We start from the raw sequence: 16,092 nt of genomic DNA, 5'->3' as shown, positions 1-16,092 counted from the left end.
CCGCGTCTATGAGGAGGACATGCACACATTTGAACTTCATTGCAGAGCTTTTATGAGAGTAACTTCACAAGAATTTTACCATTTCATTTGATAAAACTATCGTCATTCATTCGTATCATATACACACTCACAAACTTTAAAGTCTTCATGACAACCTGTCAAAATCCAAGTTTTGTATAACTTGAAGAAAATATAACAGAAATGTATTACTATTGCACAGTAGAGTATACTTCAAGTAGGCCTAATAATAATAATTATAATAATAATAATAGTTTTTTTAAAACACACAGAAGCTTAAATGTCTTTAATTTAAAACACTCTAAAATAAAGGTTTGTAGAGATAAAGTTGTTAGAGTTGTTATATCACAGTATACTCACTACAAAAAACTAGACTACACCACTGATCTCAAGGCAGTTGGGACCACAGACACCAAGCAAACCATTGGTAACACACTACGCCGCAATGGCTTGAAATCAAGGTCCCCCTGCTCAAGAAGGTACAGGCCCGTCTGAAGTTTGCCAATGAACATCTAATGATTCAGAGAAGGCTTGGGAGAAAGTGCTGTGGCCAGATGAGACCAAAATTGGCATACTTACAAAATCAGCAGGGGATAAAATAATTATTTTCTCCACTGTATATATGTAAATATTTATATATATATATATATATATATATATATATATATATATATATATATATATATATATATATATATACACTTTAAACAGAAATTAAAGGGGGTAAAAAATTATTTATTTCTCAAAACACTGAGTTTTGTTTTCTAATCAGGTGTTTTCACGCATGATCATTGGGTGTAGGTCATCAGTAATTGAATGTGGCATTTAAATGGCAGTGACAAATGAAACAAAAAAAGCTGTTAGTTTTGAATGATGTGTGTAATGTAGAAAACTGTGTTTAGAGATTTGCAAAAAGTTTGTTTTACAAAAGCAAAATGAGTATAACGCGTATAATGTGCTTGTAGTTTTGCAGACTTGGTCTGAAGATTCGGTACATGAGTAAATGTTTTCATAGAGTGAGCCTCAAGTTTGACTTTTAGTCTCTAAGCAATTTGAAAAAACTGTAATATATTAACAATTTAGAAACTACAATATATGAACCAAATAAACTTAACTATAAACTAATAGTTTGTTAATGATTATTAAGTACTGTATACTTATTATAAACTAATAGTTTGTTAATGAATTGTAAGTACTGTATTACTGTATACTTATTATAAAGTGTTACCTATTCATTTTTATTTATTTTTTTTAATAGCATTTTACTATATTTGGTCCTTTTATGACCTTTTTGGATCTATATTCAATATTAATTAATAGACTATAATATACACCACTTGTTCCTTTTTGTGAGGTTTATTTATTTTGAAGGAATGAAAACAACATTACAACTTTTCGAATGCAACCGATATAAAAAAACATTCACGGAATTAATTTAGATTTAGTAACCTCAAATAACGGAAAATATCTATATTTTACTATACTGTTCAGACATATGTAAATGTTAAATAGTACACCATTTCATTTAGAAATAGTTCTTTGATGTAACTATTTGTATATTCACACTTTTTACAGTGTGTCTCCCCTTCTTAAAAATAGAAAAAATCCTGTGGACTAAATGTTTGTTCTGTGATAGCTGGAACTAGTCACGGTTGTCATCTATACATATTTATTCATTAAAAAAAATGTGTTTTAAATGTACTATATTTTATGCCTTTATGACAATTTTGGATCTTCATTCAATACTTAATTGTGATAAAATATTAATTCTGCAATTTGAAAAGTGTGAAAGACATTCGCCACTTACTCGTTTTGTGAGGTTTATTTATTTCGAAAGAATCAAAACAACATTACAACTTTTTGAATGCAACCAATATACAAGAAAAACATTCATGTAAATAATTTAGATTTATAAATCTCAAATAAAGGAAAATATCTGTATTTTATTGTATCATTCAGACATATGTAAAAGTGTAATAGTACAGCATCTACGATTATTTAACAAGAATCAACTATTATTCTGTACTACTTATCTAAATAATTCAAAAATAATAAGGAAATTAAAAAGAAGGAAATATACAAACAAAAAAGCCCAATAATTCCATACAAGGAATAAAAAGTGAAATCTAAATAGTGGTTATTTTAACTGACGGAAAAGACAAATTTCACAAATCATGCAATCTATACCATTTTAAAGTTTAATTAAATGTATTTAAATGTTGCAGTAAATAAACAGGACTAGTTAGCAGTCTTCCCCTGATTTACTTCATATTCTCCCACAGATAATGTCACTGTAGAAACAACACATAGACATAAAGAATGATCTGAGACCCTGCTCTACCCAGGAGAATATAAACACTTCAGCTTTATACTTTCTTTCTAATGTTCAGTCCTGACATCACAAACATACAAATCAATTTTCTCAAGTCTACAAACCCTGTCAATCAATGATTTGTGTTCTTTGTTTTCTTCTGTCACTAAAGAGAAATATATAAATTTTCTAATTTAGGTTCTGTGATCAATGAGTTGTATTTCTACATGGTAAAATTAAAAAGTTGATAAGATGAACAGAAAGTGTGAAGAAACAAAAACATTACTTTTTAGATGCAATTAATTCAGAACCATAAAACAGATAAATCCCAGAAATCTATGATTCCCTCTCCCTCGGTGTGTGTGTGTGTGTGTGTGTGTGTGTGTGTGTGTGTGTGTGTGTGTGTGTGTGTGTGTGTGTGTGTGTGTGTGTGTGTGTGTGTGTGTGTTTGTAAGCAAGATGGGCAGCACAACAGGAATAATTTTTTCAACTTGATTTCTCGCACATGTCCAGTCTCCTGAAATGCCAGAAGAAACATGTTACATTTCATTGATTTCACATGACAGAGACAGTTACACTGATGAATGAGAACACACACGTCTTTATGCTTGTGGACGAGCTGAGCTGTTAGAACCGTCATCAGAACCTAAAACAGAAAACAACATTAAGACAAAAACACCAGACTGATAATACAAGACTAGATTAGCACAGCAGTCACTCAATCTATATCATATCATATTTATATGATCTACAATAGAGTTTCAGGACAAACTTCTGTTTTATTTACTGTATTATTTCACATTATCAAAACATTACAATATGGATTTATATATATGAAGGACGAACTTACCGCTGACAGGTTTAAAGCCTGTAAAACAATCATAGAAGTGAGCTGTAAGTTCAGCAATTTCAATCAATGAACACCAAATACAAGGAAAGTAGAACATTAATATTTTATATATATTTATAAGTGCTGTCAAATCGAGTAATCATGATCAATCTAATATAACGTTATATAAAAACTTTTAGTTTAGTTGCGATTAGGGCTGAAACGATTCCTCAAGTAACTCGATTACAAAAATTCCTCGAGGCAAAAACTCTGCCTCGAAGCCTCGTTAAATTCCTATGACGCGCACTATACGCGCGGCGCAGGGATTTGATTGTTTCACACGGACCGTTTATTCACACGGACCTGTTCAGGAAGCATATAGGGTGTTTCTCAAAACCAAGAATGCAAAGAACGGACTTGTGTTCTTGGGGAGAACGCTCTTGCTAGTTGTTCTTGGAAGAATGAACTTGCAAGGTGACGAGCACACAGAACGCTGCTGACAGTTTGAGACGATGTGTTCTTGCGGGTATTGCGCAATACCCTCATACAGAACTCAAACATTTACGACTCGCCATACATTTTCGTAAAAATGCCAATATCTGAAATCTTCACAGTAGATTTCTCGCATCCAATGTTCTCAGAAGTGAATTGAGTGATGAAATAGCATACGAAATTGTATATTTTAGGCATCAAACGAAATATGCTACAACTCTGCCTCTTTTCGTCAACAATAAAACGAAATATTTTAGAAAACACCACTGCCTCTTTTCATAAAAAAAAAAAAAAAAAAAACTTAAATATATTAGCCTAAATGGCCACACAATTGTGGTTCAGGCAACGTGTACATTAATTATCTTCACTGCATATTTATAACAACATGAAATATTAAAACACAACCCTGCTTCTTTTTTTATTTTATTTTAAAAATATGAAACATTCTTGATTTGTATTGCCATTTGTCAAAGAGAGACAGGGTTGTGTCATTTTGATTTTACATATAGTGAAGAGAATGTTAAAATAAATATAAAAATATATATCTATTTTAAAGTATATAAAATAAAAAAACAACCCTGTCTCTTTTTGTTAAACGTAATTTTTACTGATCAATAATATCCAGTATAAAGGTATAAGAAGCTAACTTACAATGAGAAATTAAGCAAACAATTAGGCTACAAAGTTAAATAGCCTAAATATATAAAGTTATGAAACTTCACTTTGCCCTCAGCCAAAACGATTTGCCATGGAACAAATATAGATTAATGAGTGTGAGACCAAAGATCGACACGACGAATATTCGTCATGTTTAGAGACACCAGAGCCAGCGGCACACGTCAGACGCACTAGCCGAGGCAAAGCTGTTCCAGTCGGGGTTGATGGGCGTTGAACACCCGGTGATCACCTGGATCTCACAACTCCGAAAGCGTCAGATACATTTTTCAAATAGGCGCTATCTTTATAAATAAACCACAGATTTGAGCTTTAAACAACTACATTCTCGCCTGAAACACTCTTAAAATTACATTTCATGACACAATAACAGTAGTATTTTGATATTACGCGGGTTTTCTCATCTGCTATTGACGTTTGCTGGTTGGTGCGAGATGCATTCTGGGATACCTGGCTGTCTCAAGTCCGCACAAGTCACCTCTCGATGCATCCTCGGTAAACGGGGCGGATCAAGAACACATCCGGGGATTTGAACTGGACTTGGCTAGATGTGAACTTTGAATTGGGACAGTACTTGGGCAGCGACTGATGACGTTTCACAAGTCCACAAGAACACAAGTACAGACAAGAACGCATATTGAGAAACGGCCATATTTTGAATTTAGTTGGCGCGATGGCGGAGAATAAATATGTAAATCATGATGTAAATAAACGGCAGAAATTGTCTAAAGTGTGGGATCATTACACACTTAATTCACTTAATACACTTAACTCGCTGAAACAAGGTAACGTAGTCTAAGCCGATTGATGTTCGCTGATTTTAATCCCATACTGTATTTGTAGCGATGTCGTGATGCGGTTTGACTAGATATGATTTTTAGCTTTGATGACATTTTTAAGTAGTAAACGTAACTATCACGTTCAATTGCAAGAGAGTATAGCCTAAAAAAAGAACCCCTTCACAAACACACACACACACGCCAGGCAGACCAATTGCAGCAATGCATCACATATGCTTAAACTTTTATGTAGCCACGCAACAATAATTTCAGCATGCATTCACTGTACACACCGGGACGTGATGGAGGAACAAATATTGTATTGCAGTCTTTGCGAGACCTTGTTTGTATTTCACGTCTGCCAAATACAGACAACAACAAAAAATTAAAGTCCTCAGCCTGTTGGTTTCTAATAAAGATTCGGAGTACTCACTTTTCAGTTAAAACGCACGGAACAAAAAGTGCGTCAGCTTTTACTGCGTGTTCAACAAGTCACGTTACAGCTCTTCTTCAGCGTTAAACTACCAACATAGACAAATATGCTCAGATGCTTAGAGTGGTTATATTATAACATCTTAAAGGAAAATTCACATATGAGATAGCTTTATAACTTGCATACTATTTAACTTATAGTATATAACTTATAACAGCTTTAACTGAAATAGACACAAGTTTAATATAACTATTCTGTTAATAAAACACACACAAAAAAAATATCTGATTACTCGATTAATCGATCGATTACTAAAAGAATGGATAGCTGCAGCCCTAGTTGTGATTAATCGATTTGACAGCACTAATATATATTTCTCTTTTAATATTCAACCTCCAGAGTAACATTGTCAAAACTAAGACTAGAATCAGTGAAGCACACAAATGCAATGCAGTTTCAATTTAGTTTAAGTCAGAAACAACATTTAATATTTCTTATTTGCCATTTAAGATATTTCAGACTTTGTATGGCCTAAAACTTTGTCCTCACCTTGTTTCTTCTTATACACCACAAACACAATGACACCAATGGCGATCAACAGAACGACAGCAACAAGAACACCAACAATCGGCATGATGGGAAGAGAATCTTCTGATCAGAGGAAAACTTCAGATTACTCAAAGAGTCTGATAATGTTACTAACCAGAACTAGTGGAAAATCTCAAACAGTGTGTGTGACTGTGATCAGTAGTACATGTGTATATTAACAGCATACTCAAAATCTGCAGCTATATAAAAACAATACAGTCATATTATAATCATATTGTGTTTGTGCTCTATTGTTTGTTTTGTAATTGTTTCCTCTCTGCAGGTCAAGAAGTTTGTTAAAGAGAAGAAGCCAAGCTGTGACTGAGAATGACCACACTCACATGCCATAGTTTCTTTAAGAAATAATATAATTTAATCCTAATTTTATTCTTAATTGTAATAAACATCCTTGTTAATAAAGCATTGGTCTGTTTTAATTTCATTTCTCTCACCCTCAATTGGCCTGATCTTGCCACCACCACTATAACCCTGATGTTGCACCACACAGCTGAACTTGTTGTTCTTCCACTCCTCAGGTGAAACTCTGATGGTGCTCGTCTTCTGGAAGGTTCCGTCCTCGTTGGGAAGAAGTTCTCCAAGATCCACATCCTCATGATGCTCTTCTCCATTTTTCATCCAGGAGATTGTTACTCCACTGGGGTAAAAACCTGTAGCATGACACGCCACTGAAGAAGACGAAGACTTCTGCAGCAGAGACACTTGAGGAGAGACTGAGAGAGAGAGAGAGAGAGAGAGAGAGAGAGAGAGAGAGAGAGAGAGAGAGAGATGTGTCATGCCAAACAATATGAGGTCTTCCCAAACAAGACAATTTTAAACCACCACCACACTGTGAACGTGGGTCTTAATCCAGTTCATTGTATTATGTGTGGTAGAAGTGTCCAGATAATACCACCACTACACGTGTCTACTAGATTCTGCTTCAACAGCTCTGTTCTCAACTAAAGCAAGAGCAGGAGCTGAATAAGGTTTTGTATATTCACTCTATGTAACCATTTCTCCTCTAGACTTTCACTATATTTAGAACGAAGACAGAGCTCCTTGTCATCCCAGTCAGCCTAGTATTTTAGCAAAACATATGCATTTTGATACGCTTGACAACAGTAAAGTCTTCTAGGTCAGCCATGAACCAGGGATTTGTCCACTACAACACATAATGCCTACTTTAGCTTATACTTTTCTAGTTGGTTCATAATTGACAGGATTAGGTTAATATGCTTTTCCTGGATCTTTTGCAGTAAGTAATTTAAAGAATACGTTTTAATTCATTCAATTGCTTAAAATAATCAAAACAATCTACTCTGAAGGAAAGAATTATAAGCATTATAAGATATCTCAAGTGACAAAACTATTTTTTACAATGACAATCCTAGTGTACACTATTTTTTTTTAACAAAACATGTAGGGCTTTATAATCAATGCTGATAAGAACTGATGTACCTTTTCTTTGCAGGCTGCTCTTTCCATACTCCACATACTTCTGCAGCCACTCAATGCACTCAGTGCTGAGGTAATTTCTGTCACTCTCAATATATCCTCTGTTATTGTTCCACCTTTGTACAGTTTTGAATCCTTGCTGCACTGGGGAAATCCATCTCATCTCCTTAAAATCCAGAGACAGAAAGTCCTCTCCATCATATCCTAACTGCCGGAACGCATTTGTTGCTCCAGTCTGATCATCCCACTCACAGCCGTACATGTGCTGGTATGTGTGCACACCTGAGGAAAAGAGACAGATTAAATGTATCTGTATAATTAATCAATTCACACAATCAAATTAAAATCACCAGTCAATCAGAAAGTCCCAACATCTGACTCAGAATCAAATAAATCTGACTGAACATTTTTTTTTGTATTTTAGCCTCCAATTTATAAAAAAATATATATATATATTTTAGCTGAGTCGTGAATTAAAGTGGTTGTTGAATGATTCACTTCACCAGATCTGTGTCTCAGAACCAGAACTGTTAAATTCCATATACAATTCCCACCCCTACTCATCAATTTCCCTTCTTTTTCTCTCTTTTATTATGAATAATCTCACAGAAACATTAGAAAGAGTAGTTTTTCAGAGCAGATGTCTCTGAAGTAACTACTCTGGTTACAAAACTCCCTTTGGTTGATCTCGTAGCAAAATTATCAAGACTCTTCACACTGTTGATGGGTAACTCAACTTTATTATAATAACAGTTCACAAGATTTCATTCTACTGAATCCCCAGCCTGTGTGTGATTCATGTGTTGTTATTTTCTTTTCTTTTTTAATCTGGGATACTGTGGGAACTGTGACCTATTTCACTCTTGACCGTCACATGTGTCTCGATTCTAGAAAGAAAAGCAACTTTTCTTTGTTCACAGTCGGAGTAAAATAATAAATGAATGTGCCACAATCCAGCTACAGATGCTCTGTTACTGTAGACGACATCCGTCAGCAGTGTAGAGGAGAAAACACAGGCAGGAAAGGGTTAACAGGAACTAGATTCATGATTAAGACCAAACAGAGGAGAACAACACAACACAGAGACACCAGCCAATATCAGACCATCATCAGTGACAAACATGAGTGTTCATTTGGTCATTGATGAGAGACAACCAGTGGAGTTCAGGTATTCCCTACGTTGTAGGGACAAAATGTCCCACAATGTAAAACCAGATTTATTTATTTATTTATATTGTGGGGACATTTTTAGGTCCCGAAAAAATATTAAATACTAGATGAGTAATTTTTTGTTCAAAAAGCTTGAAGCAGTTAGAATTTTGAAGTACAGAATTTTAAAAAGCTTGAAGTTTGAAGGTTTTACCCCTCTGGGCTCTGGAGGTGTTTTGACATGTTCTGACATTTGTGTTCTCAGGCAGACAAATAAATAGATTGCTATGCATTTGCTATGGTGTTCAGTTTGGTTTCAAGCATTGCTAGCCGTTGTTAGGATGTTCTGGATGGTTGCTAGGTGGTTACTATTGTGTTGCTTTGTGGTTGTTAGGCAATTGCTAGGGTGTTCTGCATGGTTGCTATGCAGTTGCTAGGGTGTTCTGCATGGTTGCTATGCAGTTGCTAGGGTGTTCTGGATGGTTTCTAGACGTTTGCCTGGGTGTTGCTATGAAGTAGCTAGGGCATTCTTGTTGGTTGCTATGTGGTTGCCAGGATGTTCTGAATGTTTGCTAGGGTGTTGCTATGTAGTTGCTAGGTTATAATGGGTGCAGGGTCCGAAATTAACTTTTTGGCTTACCTGCCACGGGGACTGGTAGATGAAAAAATCCACCAGCCAAGCATATTTTTTACCGGCCGAAATAATAAACAGATTTTTTGTGTCACATATATACATTAATTTCAGTATATTTAATTGAGATAAGGTATTATGTGGAATTGATAAGAGTACATAGAAGTCAAAACAGAGCAACAAATAGTAAGACATGGAAGATGTGAGCATGGAACTAGTGCTCATAACAGTACATTTGAAGGTTTTGTGAGACTATCAGATACTTTAGCGAAAGTAAAACATTTTACCTATTAATACTATCAGTTAAACGGTTTAAAAGTAAAAAAAAAAAAAAAAAAATTAATATATATATATATATATATATATAGCTTTTTTGTTTGTTTGCTGCATGGTTAAAAAAAAACAGTATATAGCCTATATTTGTTAAATCACGGGGCGCGTCGACACGCGCAACCACACGCGCCTAAAGACATATTTCACTGAGCAAGCACAATGAAGCAAGTGAAAAGAAGTAGCTACTGTGGGACCATTTCGACAGAAAGAGTGACGAAGTTACTTGCTAAATATGCTACGCGGTATTAAAATAAAGCAGTAGGCCTAGTGCAAGTACAATGCAATATCACTGGCGAAGCAAACATCCACAAGAAAAATGAAACACGCTTCCCGAAGTTGGCCACTCTAGTTATCTCTGTATTCCCGGGACATCTGTGCCATCGGAGACCCAGACTCATTCCACATCATGTAGACATGTTACTTAAGTAAAAACTAGACAAGCTGTGGATTGAGGTAGACCTTCTATTTTTATTTGACGGAAAAAAACCCCGTTTTTTCAAAGCTTCAAACTGATTCAGTGTTTTCTTTTTGTCATCTTTATTTTTTAATTATTTAAGTTAAAAAAAATATATTTAGTGTTGGTCTATTTTAGGTTGTGAAGGTTTACACACGCTTCATGAGGCACACATGCACACACACACGCAAGGTCTCCTGCTCTCTCCCTCTCTTCAGTGCGCGCTACACGGTTTGAAGCTCAGTATGTGCGCACTTTCTCGCTCGCTCTAGATTCCGGGAGATTTGAACTAATTTGCGGGCATCAGGGAGCCGCTATCAATATGTGGGAGACTTGGGATATCTGGAACATTCACCCGCCAGTGTGGCGGATAGCCTTTTGAGATTTACTCGCCAAACGGAAAATCTACCCGCATTTGGCGCTTGGCGGGTGTTAATTTCGGACCCTGTATGGGTGGTTGCTAGGATGTTGCTATGTGGTTAATAAGGTACTTGGGGTGGTTGCTATGTTACTCTGGGTGGTTGCTAGGATATTGTTATGCGGTTGCTAGGGTATTCAGGGTGGTTGTTTATAGTGATAGATAGAAAGATATATCAATAAAAAGATAGATATATACCATACACAGTGAAAATGTATTTTATTGTAAAACACTGTCAAATGTATGTTTTTTGCAATGAGGTGCTTGCAGAGGCAAAACTCGGCACTGGATTTGCATGTTTTTAACGAGATGCTAACAAAATTAGCATGTTGCTACCTTTATGCTAACACGATTAGCATGTTTGTTAACATGATTAGCATGTTGTTATCATCCATAGATATAAACACTAGATGTCGCCTTGGGGTTCTAAGCATGCGTCAAAACCGCCGCCATCTTGGAACAGGGGTCTTGTCATAGGAAGTAGCTAGGTAACGCTGAATTCATGGATGATGCCGGACTTTTGTGCTGTGTATGGATGTTCACACGAACGAAATCTAAAAACCAGACAGCAAGGGATTACATTTCACAAGATTGTGAAATTTTGTAAATTTTGTAAAATTTCTCTGGATTCTATAATAAATACATGTCTGACCGTTGGAACGAACCAAAGCAACTAGAAAATCGCATTCATGAAGATTTATGGTGAATTTATTTCCGTTAGACCTTTTCCTACATTGACGCTGATGAGGGGCTCCCCTGTTTCAAGATGGCGGCTCTATTGACACATTCGTTTCAATGAACTGCCGTAGCTAAGGCGACATCTAGTGTTTATATCTATGGTTATCATCAGGCTAGCATGATTAGCATTTTGCTAGCATGATGCTAACACGTTTTTAGGATTATTCTAGCATTTTTAGAATGTTGCTAACATGATGCTGGCAAGATTAACATGTTGCTAGCATCATGCTAGCATTATTAGCATGTTGCTAACAAAATAATAGCATGATAAGCATGTTGCTAATATGTTTTAGCAAAATGCTAGCATGCCACCACATTATCACTCACACCACCGGCCTCGTGCCGTTCTCTCACGTCCTGCGGCCTCGTCCTGTTCGCCACATACCCCCATCGCCCCTCGCAGGCCGGGGGGTACCCACAAGAGACTGCGCTCTACTCCCCCCCTCCGGCGGTGGCTGCGATCCCTGGGGGGTATGGACCAACGAGGCGAGGGAAACATAGACGGAAGCATGAGGAGCGACAGTTCCGAGAGAGGGGAGAGAAAAGAAAAAAAAAAGCACTCTCCCGCACTCAGATACAGTGAAACCCTGTTGAGAGCAGCTTAGACCTGCATGAGTTTAAACGCTGGATCGGGCTTGTTTCTGTGGGTTAGTGCTGGTCTAGTTGCTGGAGCTGCTGGTTAAGGTAGTTAATAGCAGCGCTGCTGCTCAACGGTCCTGCTCTGATTCACTGTATGCTCCGTCTGGACTCGGATCTAAAACACAGTGAGCTGAATCTCGGTCTACATAGACAGCGTCCTGAATGAAACGGACACTCATAAGTAGGGTTGGGTATCGTTTGAATTTGAACGATTCCGATTTCGATTCCTAACGATTCTCGATTCCGATTCTTTTAAGAGGCAGGGTCAAAAAAGTTTAGGATATTTTAAATGAGCTAGCTAACCAATCCGATTCTTTTAAGAGGCAGGGTCAAAAAAGTTTAGGATATTTTAAATGAGCTAGCTAACCAACGATCTTTCTGAAGGAAATAGTCTAACCTTCTCCATCAATTTTAATTCCATGAACTTTTTACTTTTTATGAACATTTTACTTTTTATGAACTTTACTATGAATTTCTCACAGGTTTGTTTTCAACTACAATATAAATATCAAATCTATGAACTTGAATATAAATATTATAAATTATGAATATATTTTCACAGGGGTACACTTTCCTCAAGAGAGCTTTATTTTTGAAAACCTCATGAAAACACATGAGTGTATGATGCTGCAGGTACTTAAACATGTTACCGTGCTCCCACTGATGTGCTAACCTAGTGCAGAATAGCAAATAAACAATTTGAAACAACTTGTAAAACCTTCGTCATCTGGCGAGGAGAGAGCAACCAGTGAAATAACCTGTGCTCCGAACGGCGTCGAGAGCACTTTTGGAACATATCCATGCCTTGGTTTGATGCTGCGTTCACACCAGACGCGAATAGAGCGTCTGGCGCGTGTGATTTCAATGCAAAGACGCGCTACGCGCGGAAAAAATTCCTGCGGCGCGAATGTGGACAGCCCCGCTTTTCAGTTTATAATGTCTATGTTTATATAGACGCGAATACGACGCGCTATAAGCAGCATTAGGACGACACTCGAGTTGCTTCGCTCGGTTATGCCAACACTTCCAGTAGACGCTTCTTTGTTGGTGTTCAGCGGTTTCTTCTTCCGGTCGGCGGACTGTGAATCGAAAGTAGGAATCGAAATTTAAACTTTTGAACGATACCGGGAAAATTGCGAAGCTAGTCCCGTTTCCAATCGATACTCGATTCCCAAGCCTACTCATAAGTGACCGGTTCGGATGCACTACACATAGACAGCGACCACATGCATCATTAATATAGCACTGCTCGACTGTGCAAACTCACTATTGATTCAGTTTGTCGTTAGCATATCGACAAATGTGATACTCTAATAAACATAAATATGCATACACAAATGTTGTGTAAAATAATCCGTTTTTAATTCTATGAAACTGTTTTGTTTGATCATTTTCAGAACTATATGGATTGTTTCACTGAGGATTTTGCGACGCATTATGTGATTGTGTTCTCTGTGAAAGACGCATGTGATTCTGCCTTAGGATTTGGCCAAACGATGGTTATCTTATAAGAAAGCATAAATATTCTTCTGGAACGACATGAGAGTGAGTAAATGACAAAACTTTCATTTTTGGGTGAACTAACCCTTTAAGTTTAGGTTTTAAAGGTAGCCAATAGAAAATATCATTAGCTCAGTATAAAAACAACAGAATCTAATAGAAAGTCTACACTGTGATAGACACAAACGTAATGCACATAACAGCGTGTATCTATTGGTCACTGCAGATTTCTGTGAAATAAATGAGCGAATTGTTGTAGGTTGTATCAAACACAGCAGAGCGTCTGCTAACAGAAAGACCAACGAGAGATGTGAGTGTGTCTGGTTACATTTGAATTATTTGACAATTGGAGTTTGAACAGACTCAGTCGTTTGAACATTCTGTCAGTATTATGGGGTTTTTGAGAGTTTTTATCATGTGCTGTGGGGAAACTGTTAGTCTGATTGGAAAAGATAGTCAGTAAAATGAATCATCTTAAACAGGATAGCATACGGTATTTAAATCTGAACCGATGTTAAAACTGTCAGGTTTTGAGTTTGTTTTTGCCTCTGTTTCTCTGTTCATCTTTGTTCACTCTGTTAATTAGTTTAGTTCAGTTCTCTCCTTGTTTGTCACTATGGTTTCTCATTGATTTTGTTTGTTCAGTTCAGGTGTGTTTCTGTCTGTTCATTATAATTATTTCGTCTAGCTTTGTTTAATGTCGGTGATTATGGTTATGTTCCTCCTCATTAATTCTTCAGTTTATTGTTTTGATTACTATATTTAAAGTCTCCTTAAATATATCTCCTACGTGGTGCGCTTCTGTACAGTCACCTATCCTGACTGAATCTATGCATTAAACACTTGGCGGAATATAAAGCCCTATTCGCACGGTATGAGAGTTACCTGGTGACTTCTAGTCATTTGTCATAATTGCGGAGGTTGTTTGTGATCTGTAGGATTACAAATTTTATTTAAATGTTTAATTGAGCTTCCAATACAATAGTATAGAAACTGAGAAAGTTTATTAGTGTGAATTTTGTATCTAAGGTAAATGATGTCACAAACCTGCCTGTTCCTGTCTGTCCAGCTCTCTATTGTAAGTTAAATTGGTCAGAGCACTGAGACTATCACCTTTTGTCTTTATGCACTGCCTGGCCATTAAGATAATGTGAAGGTATCGGTGAAGAGTCTGGCTGATTGGATTATGATATTTACATTACACTGTTATGCTGATTGGATTAGGATTGGTAACACTCTCAGTCTAGGGCACATTCCTTAACCGGTATGCCTCATTTACATGCTTTTGTTTCCACCTTTATGTAACTCCTCCCCCTGAAAGGGTATATGAACTAAATGTATACTGCCTTAGTTAGACTTGACTTGACTTGGGTACGAAGCAGACTACAGCAAATAAAGAATCCTGCTTAAATAAGTCTCCTGGTTTTCGCTTCTGAGTTTTTCTACACTTAAGAAGAACAAGGTTTACAACAGATCTTAATCCTGTGCGAATCAGCCTTTTCTGTCATTTGTACAGTAAAAATTTCCCCGCAAATGATCTACCATATTTCGCAGAACACGAGGTCCTGTGATAATATTAGTCACGTGCGAATCGGCACTGTGATTTGGCGGGGTCATATATCATTTTTTCAAGGTTATTGTTTCCCGTGCACCTTTTTACCCATGTTTCATGAAGAATGGAGGATATAGTGGAGTGGTGTTGGAATGTTTTGATAGTATTTTGGGTGCTGGGTCATATCGCTATACACCATACATACACCACACCATACAATTTGCAAAAAGAGAAAGCTGAAAACCATCAGAAGAGTGAAAAGAAAAAGAATGATTAGATGGAGATTGATGACATGTATAGCAGGCGTGATTTTTTTTCCCAAACCACTTCAGCGGAAATCCCGCCCTGCAGCCGATTTCATTGGTTTAGGTTACAGTGACGGGTAGGTTTAGGGATCAGTGTTTGGTGTAGGCAATCAGTACAGTGATTGACATGACCAATGAAAACTTTAGAATCGGCTGCAGGGCGGGATTTCCGCTGAAGTGGTTTGGGAAAAAAAATCACGCGTATAGCAGCGGTAAAGAACATTATTCTGTTTATGATGTATCATACAGCTAGACCTATAACGACCAGATATTTCGAAGTAATAGCCTATTGACATCATTTCCGGGAGACAAGTCAGTAAATTCGAGTAAAATCACAGGCTTCGCTTATCCAGTGCGATTACACCGTCACGAAATTCAGATGAGGGGGGGGGGGGGGGGGGGGGTATTTTAATTAAAGGTACAATGTTTCAAAAATTTAAGTATCTATTAACAGAAATGCAATATGACATCCATAACTATGTGTTCAGTGGTGTATAAAGAACTTACTTAATAAACCGTAATGTTTTTATTACCTTAGAATGAGGCATTTATATCTACATAGGCACGGGAATCCCCTTCTATGAAGGTCGCCATATTGTGACGTCATGTTTCTACCGCGCGTTTCCTCACTACCTTGAAAGAGAAGCCGCAGAAAGCTAGAAGCTAGCCATAAACACTGTGAGTAGTGACTTTTCCCTTGTCAGTGGTGTAAAATATGTAGTTGGATTGTTTCATGTAACGTAGTTCTTCTCCCTCGCTGTGTTAAGGCTTTGCTATGTGGGGATAAATGTGC

The 16,092-nt window shown here is 36.9% G+C and overlaps 1 protein-coding gene across 5 annotated transcripts in view; it reads right to left on the bottom strand.

Annotated features, from left to right (window-relative positions):
* LOC143701633 (BOLA class I histocompatibility antigen, alpha chain BL3-7-like) overlaps positions 1 to 16,092 on the bottom strand; it is a 115,203-nt gene that overhangs the window by 90,499 nt on the left and 8,612 nt on the right. Inside the window, exons 3-8 of one of the 5 annotated variants that reach the window (XM_077195079.1) lie at positions 7,584 to 7,862; positions 6,578 to 6,856; positions 6,087 to 6,188; positions 3,180 to 3,197; positions 2,928 to 2,975; positions 1,826 to 2,846 (exon numbers count right to left, since the gene is read on the bottom strand). The exons of 1 other annotated variant lie outside the window; for it this stretch is intronic. In XM_077195079.1, coding sequence (XP_077051194.1) covers positions 2,932 to 2,975; positions 3,180 to 3,197; positions 6,087 to 6,188; positions 6,578 to 6,856; positions 7,584 to 7,862 — 722 coding nt within the window. In that variant the 3' untranslated portion in view covers positions 1,826 to 2,846; positions 2,928 to 2,931. Of the gene's footprint in view, positions 1 to 1,825; positions 2,847 to 2,927; positions 2,976 to 3,179; positions 3,198 to 6,086; positions 6,204 to 6,577; positions 6,857 to 7,583; positions 7,863 to 16,092 lie in introns of those variants that run through there. 3 more of the 5 variants (XM_077195080.1, XM_077195083.1, XM_077195085.1) reach the window with 3 other exon arrangements.

The sequence above is a fragment of the Siphateles boraxobius genome, unplaced genomic scaffold (assembly GCF_051911475.1).
Source record: "Siphateles boraxobius isolate OS27281-9 unplaced genomic scaffold, OSU_SipBor_1 33, whole genome shotgun sequence".
NCBI lineage: Eukaryota > Metazoa > Chordata > Actinopteri > Cypriniformes > Leuciscidae > Siphateles > Siphateles boraxobius.
The sequence above is the reverse complement of the archived record's forward strand: the minus strand, read 5'-3'. Positions and strand labels throughout refer to the sequence as shown.